Genomic DNA, 9,709 nt, shown 5'->3' with positions numbered 1-9,709 from the left:
ACCGTCAGGCCGACGGCGGTGTAAAACTAAACAAAAGATTCTCCACCTGGCCCTCCTCCAGGGGAGGGAGTGGTGCGTTCACCATCTCCCGAAGAGCAGATCCCTCCATCTTTGGGTCGCCCGTCTCAGGGCCGCTTGCTCTTGTGCTTGCCGCCAGGTTTGGCGGGGGCCTGGATGGGCTGGGCGGCCTTCCTACGCCCGGCTCCACGGTGCTACTTGGGTGGAGGCTGCTGCGGAGGCTGCGCGGGAGTGGGGGCGGAGCAGGGGGCCGCCCTTGGCGGCGAGCAGGCTGGGGCGCTGTAGGCGGCGGGCGGGTGGAGGCAGCAGCTGCCCGCCGGGGCAGGATGTGTCGAAAAATGTCTGTCAGCGAGGCACCACGAGCCAGCGCCCAGGAGGATGCAACACTCCTAGTAGAGTGAGCTCGCAACCTGTGTGGGCAGGGCACACCCTGTGCCTGATAAGCCAGGGTGATGGCATCCACAATCCATTGGGCCATCCTCTGCTTAGAGATGGCCTTCCCCTTCTGGGTGAAGGTTTGGTGACAGGCCGGGGTAACTTGGACCCGGTGAGTGCCGCGCTGCCACGCCCACCTCGGGACTCAGTGGCGGTTCGTAGCTCTTTCAGAACTTCCGGATCGTGACCACCCTCGTGCAGGTCCTTCAGTGCCTTGGCCTGGTGCACCTACAGTAACGCCATAGCTTGTAAAGCGGAGGCAGGAGAAGGTGGTCTTAGGACACAACTGCGTCGTTACCGACCGCTCCACTGGGGGGATCGCCGAATACCCCCTCGCTGCACCACCGTCGAGGGTGGTGAGAGAGGAGGAGCTAGAAGGTCGGTTTCTGGCAGTAAATGTGCCAAACCCGAAGATGCATTTCTGCATCAACATCTTGAACGGTAACCGGTGCAGGGCCCAGTTCAAGACACGCAGGTCCAAGATTGGCCATAAACCACCGCCTTTCTTGGGTACAATGAAGTTGTATCATATCGGCTGGAGGGACCGGCTCTATCGCATCCTTCGCCGAGGGTTGGTTCCCTGAGGGGTTTGCCACCACTGTAACCCTCAGACCGCCCGCGCTACTGCTAGAAGTAGTCCTCGCCTGGCTGCCGCCAGAACGAGCACTAGATCGCAGCAGAGGCAACGGAACTCCGACCCCCTGGAGGTAGCGAAGCCTGGTCCGCAGCTCCGAGATGGTCATCTGCCCGCAATGGGAACATGACTCATCCACGAACACCACCTCAGCGTGCTTCATGCCCAGACACGTGAGGCAGCGATCGTGACCATCACCCGGCGCCAGGTAACGACCGTATCCAGAAACGCATGGGTGAAATGGCATCTTTAAAAAGACGATCAGTCGTCTTTACAAAGACACACCCGTGTAAGCTCTTTTAGAGAAAATTGGCTCTTTTAGGGAAATGCTCTTTTACGTGCTGAGGCGCACAGGGGAGAAGGCCGCTTGCAGCACGACAGGGGGTAGTGATGCCTGAAGTGCGCAACCCACTCGACACCACTCGGACCACTGCTGAAGCGCCATCCGCCAACACAAAAGCTTCCAAGAGTGCGCTGAACTCGTAGTTCACTGAAGACACTGGTAGGAGCAGAACGATGTTGCTCGGCTCCGAAGCGAAAAGCTGGTATGCGTTGCATTTGCTGCCTTTTTATGCTCACGCTGTGATCAGCGGCAGCTGGATGCAATCATCGCATGCCAATGTGCATTGGCTCGTTTAGTTTACACTCGAAGTAGATTTGTCTCTCGAAGCGAGATCCCAATTCGTCGGTCACCGACATGACTCAGAGTGACCGACTGAAAGGGAACATGTTTCACCTCTTCCAGAAATTAAGATAGGAAATAAATAAACATACTGAACATACTGCACAACATTGCTTAGTTCGGTGTATTTGTTTTACCTCTGTCTCATCTCTCTTTGCCTAAAGCACAGCATAAATAAAAACTACCACATCTTACTCCACTAAATAAGAGGACTTACCACAGAACATTAAGCATGTGTTCTAAAATCCCTTCTGAATAGATTTAATAGCCTTTATTTGTACCCTAACATGACAGGTCTCAGATCTTGTTTGGTTACTGGCGCATTTAGTCTTTTTGTTTGACTTTGTATAAACCGTGAAACTGTCATGGCAGCAATGCAATAGTGACATATGTCTGTTCTGTTTTTTTATGCATGGTTTAAATTTCACATGACAGATTCAGATGCTAACAAGATCAAGAAAAAACATCACACCTTCCTCAGCCTACGGATTCCCTTAGAGGCCTACAAAAGTGTTGTCTGTGGTCTGATATCCATTTAAATATGAACAAAGACAGCACAACCCTCTGCTGTAAGTATATGCAGTGTTAAGACTCCAAATGCCAGCACGCTCTCTTCACTGGGGCATATTTAGCATTTCTGTGTCTCAGACCAGGAGCACTAACATTTATGTGCAGAAAAGGACACGCTGAGCCACTTTCCTACAGGCCCCCAGGACCTGCCAAAGGGAAGCTTTAATTCCCGCCATTACGGTTCATTTGCTTATGAGATTCCCAAGATGAATTTCTATAATGGGCTTTCATGTGGTCACTCTCATAAGTCAAAAGTGGGAGAAAGTGGAAAAGGAAGGAAAGAAGAGGTACATGTTCATCTATCTATCTATCTATCTATCTACCTACCTACCTATTTATTCAGCAGTGATGCATTAAATTAATCAAAAGTGACAGTAAGGACTTCTACATTGTACAAATAAATAAACAATTTAAATAAATGCTATTGTAGCTATTCATCAAATAATCCTGAAAAAAAAGCTGTTTTCAACTGTAATAATAATAAAAGGAACAATTACCTGAGCACCAAAATAAGCATGTTTTCTGAAGAATCATGTGACACTGAAAACTGGAGTAATGGCTAGTTCGGCTTTGCCATCACAAAAAATAAATTACATTTTAAAATATATTAAAATATAAAATTGTAAAAATGCATAATGATTTTACTGTTTTTACTGTATTTTAGATCCAATAAATGCAGCACTGATGAACATGAGAGATTTGTTTTTCAAAAGCATAAAAAAAAATCTTACTGACCCCAAACTTTTGAATGGTAGTGTATACCTAAACATCTGTTAAAGAATTACAATTATTAATATCTTAGGTTGCATTATTTTTCAGCACTTATGTCATTTGACAGAGGTAATAGGCAATTAGTGGTAGCGTAATTTAAATAAATATAAACCTCAGGTTCTCAGTATATAGAAAGCATATTCAGCAGACAGTTCACTACACTCTAAAAAATGCTGGGTTATTTTTTTTTTTTTAACCCAAATGCTGGGTTCAGCCTGTTGGGTCATTTTATTGGGTTATTTTTAATATTTTTACCCAGGTGCTGAGTAGTTTTTCCAAGTTGAAAGATCATACAAATATTACTTTTAATGGAAAAGGCCACGCAAAATTTTTCCACAGAAAAAAAAAACCTAGCTAAGTGTGTGAGTCCCATGTAACGTAGCAGGTGGCAAAGTAATGAAGCTGAGAGGTGGATGTCGATATCAGATTTGCTGGGCAGCGTTACACGCAGGCTCTTGGTGTATTGAGCAGTAATTAGGTTAGAGTGACACAAAAAGAGTATATAGGTTACCTCATTATTCTGCTACAATATATTCCTGCTCTATACTGTCACAGTGTGAGAGGGGACCCACCCTTGCTCTTCGGGATCATTGTTTCAGCTTTGCAACCCAGTAACATTTCTGTGTCCTGCTGAGCCAACCATCAAGGGCGTATCCGAGCTCACACCTGCGTTCCATCACCTGTAAATATATTTCAAGAAACCACGTGAGGAAAATGAACAGAGCTGGATTCGAACTCCAGTCACATATGCATAAAAGCAAATGCACTATTTACCAGACACACTTATAATGACCGTCCATCACTAATCACGCCCAAATCTCACAAAGATCATTACATCACGCACCAGCAACCGACAAAACACCAGCGAGGGGGAGGTCGGAGATTAAAATTCAGCCAATTCTATTGGTATACATGCACACGCTAGGCAGACTGGGCTGTCCAGATTAAAGCTGGGTGTCTTAACTTGCCATAGATAAAGCACCAGGAGAGGCCAGATTACCAGTCAACTCATCACTAATTACAAGCAGCCTACAGGCAGAAAGCACAGTAGATTAACCAGCCCTGCTGGCACCGGCTCCACACTCTCCCCTCAGACTGGATTTAATTACTGTACACACCAACACCAGCCTGCTCATGCAGAAAGATTACTTACTGTACGGTCTAACTTACTTTTCCACTGTAGTATCAAAAGAAAGTACCGATGCACACACTCCTACACAATTTAGATGTCATTCCAGAATATACTGCATCATATATTAGTCATATTGTATTGATTTTGACAGCATCATAAATGGCTTGTTCTCTGGGGAGCGATTAAATATTTATTTATTGGCATCCCACATATTTTCCTCAAGATTAAAGACAGAAATCTAAAGAACCAAAGTAGAATCTAAGTAGTAAAAGTGATTTTTTTCTGTATAATCTGTCCAATTTCCAGTATCGCACAGATACAAAGACTCATGAGCATTTTAGGCAGCCTGACAAAGAAATGGAGAATGAGACCCATTATTTCATATGATTTGATCCATTTAAAGATGAATATATAAAGGCCCCATGGTGAACACAACATGCTTTCTTTTAAATGCACTTAAGCATTACATTTTTTTGTTTGTTTGTTTTGCAATTTGACGCTGCTTGAATTATGACAGTGTTTTAGTTATTTTTAAAAGAAATTATTACTTTTATTTAATAAGGATGTATTAAATCTATTAAAAGTGACAGTAAAGACATTTATAATGTTACAAAAGATTGCAAATGGTTGCTGTTCTATTCATCAAGGAATCCTGAAAAAATTACCATGGTTTCCACAAAAGAATTAAGCAACAAAACAATGTTTTCAACATTGAAAATAATAAGAAATGTTTCCTGAGCACCAACTATGTTAGAATATATTCAGAAAGATCATGTGACACTAAAGACTGGATTTAAAATTGTATACTATTTTACAATATTACTATTTTTACTGTATTTTTGATCAAATAAATGCAACCTTGGTGAGCCTTCTTTCAAAAGCATAAAAATATCTTACTGAAGAATATACCAATAAGGTAAACACACTGGACACACACATACGGTGACACGTTTGCACAGTACCAAAATAACTTTCATCCTAATTTTCACTAAGTGAACAGACTCAGTCCAAACAGGAACAAACAAAACAAAATTTTTCAATGATGCTGCTTTCATAAGCGGTGCAGACCAGAAGACCAGTCACTTAGAGACAATAATTCATTAAAGCACAAACAATAAATCCACAACTTCCTGATCCGATGAAAGAAGATGTTTGTGATTATGTATAGTTTATATCAGTACAGAACCAGCAGTGGTGATTTAGTAAGCAAGCCAGGGGCTGATTAAATAAGTATGTGTACAATATGGACTCTTTTTGAAATTATTACCTTTAATGATGGCTACAGGGGCGTAGATTACGCGGGGGACGTGTCCCCCCCACTTTTAATATCACGTAAATTCGTCCCCCGCACTTTTTCGGGCAAGTGTGTTCGCATAGAGGTTTTCAAGAGCCCGTGTGAATAAATATAGATTTCAATTCAAAGAGACAGGATAGTCTGTGCATGATCCATTTCTGTCCCCCTCACTTCTGAAATGATGGCTATGCCCCTGGATGGCTACATGCTTCCAATCAGGCAGTTTTAAAGCAAATCATCTGCCTGAACTTGGCACTTGGATGGGTTCCCCACCCCCACTCACTCTGTCAATATGATCTAACGTGATTCTGACATTATGAAGACTTATAGGAAGAGTCGAGCACATAATATATAACTGAACAAGCACAACTACAGTCTTAAACAATGAAACACACAGAGGACTGATCTATAATCTCTAAAAACTCTCACGTGTAGTCTAGCACTTAATGTTGACATAAACACATGAGGGCACACATTTGGGAAAGAAGAGACGGTGATGTGATCTTTGGAAAGAATCCATGCACATGTAACATGTTAATGAAAAGGAAATATTCATATTAAGGGAAAACAAACTATTGAGAAAGTGCTCATTAGACCTTATTAATAAATGCAAGTGCTGGTAATTAGCGAAAGGAACTTGAAGCCTCTGTTTCTTTTCTTTTCTTTTTACTGCTTCTTTTTGTGTTTGTTTATTTGTGTTTTTTTTTGTTGTTGTTGTTTTTTTTTAAGTTGATTCCGTGCCGTTCCCCCGCTTTCAGTGCTGACCTGATCTCTCCGCCCCTCCACTTCCTCTATGGACGCAGCCCCATCCTTTCATCAACATGCTGCCGACCCACTCTTCCCTAATCCCAGTGCCCAGAGGAGGGCCGCTGGTCCAGTCGCTCTCCCAGGCTCTGGCTCTCTTGCTATCCTTCTACCGATGATTCTCTTCATCCACCCTTCTCAATCAATGGCCCAGAGGCTTAGACCCACTTCCTCCTAAACTAGGAAGTTTGTAGCTGACTGACACGCTACATATGCGCTGAAACTTCTGCGGGCTTACACATTTTCATAAACAATTCATGTTTAGCGAGATTATTTCATTTTTTGCTTTGTAAACAAATTGTGATTTTGTATATTTTGTGATAATTGTATATTTCTTCAATGAAATAATTCTTATTGAAATTGGATAATACAATTTTGAAGAATTAATGAAGTGGTGTCATTGTAATAAAAACCATTTAATTAAAAATGATATTTTGTTGTAAAGGTAACACTTCAGTAAAAGGACCAGTTCTCACCATTAACTAGTTGCTTATTAGCATGCATATTACTAGCATATTGGCTGTTTATTAGTACTTATAAAGCACATATTCTACATCCTTAATCCTACCCAATACCTAAACTTAACAACTACCTATTACTAACTATTTATAAGCAGTAATTCGGAACGTCGTAGTTAATAGTTAATTAATAGTGAGAATTGGACCTTAAAATAAAGTGTGAGCGATTATATAATAGAGAAGAGAAAAAATATTATTAATACTATTACTATTACTACTACTACTGCTAAATATGAATATAAATGTAAAGGCAAAAAGTAATAATAATAAACAATAACAACAATAATAAAATCTATAATAATAATAATAATACAATTTAAAACTTAGTTCTAAATTTGCTGATTAACTTATATAATTATATAGTTGTATATTTTATAGAATTATACCGTACTATAATTATGACTTCTGAATGCACACTGATTTCAGAAAGATGATTACAACTCTGACTCATTCATTTGATTTCTGTGCTTTATAATACTGTATATTCATCTGTTTATTTTACTATGGCTCTTTTGCTCGCCTCTTTTGCAGCATCACCTTGTGCATCTTTTTAATGTAATATTCACTTTGTATTCAGGTGGTATTAAAATAAGGTTACAAGTGATGAACGATCAACATAAACACTGTTGGTTGAATCAAAACAGAAGCAAATATTAATCCAACCCAGAATATGCCTATGATTATTTCAAAGCTGCAAAATACCCTCTGGTTGACCAATTAAGATAAACGACAAATAAAATAAATTCAAAATGATCCTTGGTTTATGTCCACAAACAGGAATTTACTGGCACAAACTTCACTTGTATTTCTTCCTTACATCTCTGGCCATTTAATTATTCACTATATGCCTGAATAAATTAACATGAAAAACACTCTCAGATGACTTTAAAAAAGTAATAGCTACTGTAATTGCTACTTAAAGAAAGTTTTTTCTTCCCTTTCTACTTTTTTGTATTGTACCATCTGACTTGTTCTTCTTTCATGTCACTTCATTACATTTAATTTATTAATGACCAATACTTAATGTGCCAACAATGTCAGATTCAAAGCTGTGAAAATGGGGCACTTTTTTCTGCTGATAAGGAGAGGCTCAAGCTGTTTGGAGCCTGTTGTTTTGGCTCATGGGGCTGAGAAAGAGAGGAGAGGGGAACAGAGGAGGGTGCAGTATCTGTCACACACACACACACACACACACACACACACACACACACACAGGCAAAAAGACAAACCCATCACGCCAAAGGACACGATTTCAGACCAGCTTACTTAAAAACACAACACATTTCTGGCTCCAGATGCTAGTTTGAAAGTTTGCTGGTTTCAGAGTGGCCAGACTGAGGCCTCATCAGTAGCTTCTACTGAGAATAGTACAACTTTCCGATGAATAAAAGATCCGAAACATAAATAAAACTGAAACAATCATCTAAGTGAATTGTGAAGAAGGGTTGGGTACATTTCCACTAACACACATTAAGGGTGACGGCAGTCATTATGCAATAAATCAACACTAACAAACACCCTCCATGGAACCCAGCTGAAACTCCCCCTCATTAATCGACTGGCTCTCAGGGTTTGTCCTTGACATCTGTCCATCTCTCATCGCCACTAATTGATCTCCTATCGATTATCTTTTGTTACTAACACATCACAAAATGAGAGTTTCTCCACTACAACTGAGATAATAACATGCTATGGCTTAGATATCGCAGTTCTTTTTCAGGTATTGTAAAAATATTCTCTTTTTTTGTTGTTGTTGTTTGGTTGACTCATGGAGTAGTTAATTAAAGGCCTACTTTACATCCCTTTGATGTTGTCCTCTAAAACCCATTTATGCACATCTACAGCCATGAGAAGAACTTCTCTGTACAAATGAACATTATCTAATTCATTTAACGTGCACAGATACACTGAGCACATAAACCCTCAACAACGAACTTGTGATGTTTTTGTTTTCTTGTACAGTTCAGTCCTTTTCCTTCTGTGTGAGCCCAATGTTATGTCATTAAAATTAATTAAACTACAAATTAAAATCTTCAGTGTGCTAGCAATAGGAAGTGAAGAGGCTATAATCATTGTTAATCGCAGGGCAAAGAGCTCCCTCAGGGACACTGAGAACACAATGTCAGCTCCAGATATTAAGCATTTCAGGTAATAAAGAAGTGTGTTTGTGTGTGTATAAGTGAGAACGTGAGTGTGTGTATGTCAAATTTTCAATAAGACATTAGCATAGGCTACATACCGTTAAAATATCAGGATACTCAGGTGTGAAATCTATGCTAGATTTTATTTAGATGTTACTTTTGTATCTGTTAAATTCCACTTTCACTTGTTCTGTAAATTAGTTACTTTTGTAGAGGGTCATTTATCCAACTAATCGTATACTGCAAATTTATGATTGAAAATTTAATTTAAACACTTCAAAATTAGCTTCAAAATACTTCAGTTTAATCCTAATACCTTTTGCCTTAATTACAATTATGAATGTAGTAGTGCTGTGTTCAAAATATCGATTCGACGATGTATCGTCACAGAGATTTGACGATACGAGTATCGATACAGCTGGCCCTGTATCGATATTGTGGCACGTGTGCAGCAGTGGACCATTCTTAATTTGTTTACAATTTTACAACGTTTAAAATTTAGTAGAAAAGTGCGAGGTTTCTAAAAAATAATGAATAGAGCATATATAGGCTACAACAAGGTTTAAACTGGCCGCAGAGGAACACAACCGGGGTTGCCTGATATAAAGAGACGTAATCCCCGAAACAGAGCTTCACACTTGCGCAGTACGGAAATATCTGCTAAATGTGTTACTTATCTTTGTCAACCTGGCAACCATGTGCACACGCAG

General features: G+C 40.3%; 1 protein-coding gene across 1 annotated transcript in view; it reads right to left on the bottom strand.

Moving 5' to 3' along the window:
• Window positions 1-3,325: 3,325 nt before the first annotated feature.
• LOC107672752 (major facilitator superfamily domain-containing protein 3-like) overlaps window positions 3,326-9,709 on the bottom strand; it is a 47,108-nt gene continuing 40,724 nt past the window's right edge. Inside the window, exon 6 of the mRNA XM_016466086.1 lies at window positions 3,326-3,790. Coding sequence (XP_016321572.1) covers window positions 3,698-3,790 — 93 coding nt within the window. The 3' untranslated portion in view covers window positions 3,326-3,697. The remainder of the gene's footprint in view (window positions 3,791-9,709) is intronic.

This window comes from Sinocyclocheilus anshuiensis, unplaced genomic scaffold (assembly GCF_001515605.1).
Source record: "Sinocyclocheilus anshuiensis isolate Anshui unplaced genomic scaffold, SAMN03320099.WGS_v1.1 scaffold88, whole genome shotgun sequence".
Lineage (NCBI taxonomy): Eukaryota > Metazoa > Chordata > Actinopteri > Cypriniformes > Cyprinidae > Sinocyclocheilus > Sinocyclocheilus anshuiensis.
The sequence above is the reverse complement of the archived record's forward strand: the minus strand, read 5'-3'. Positions and strand labels throughout refer to the sequence as shown.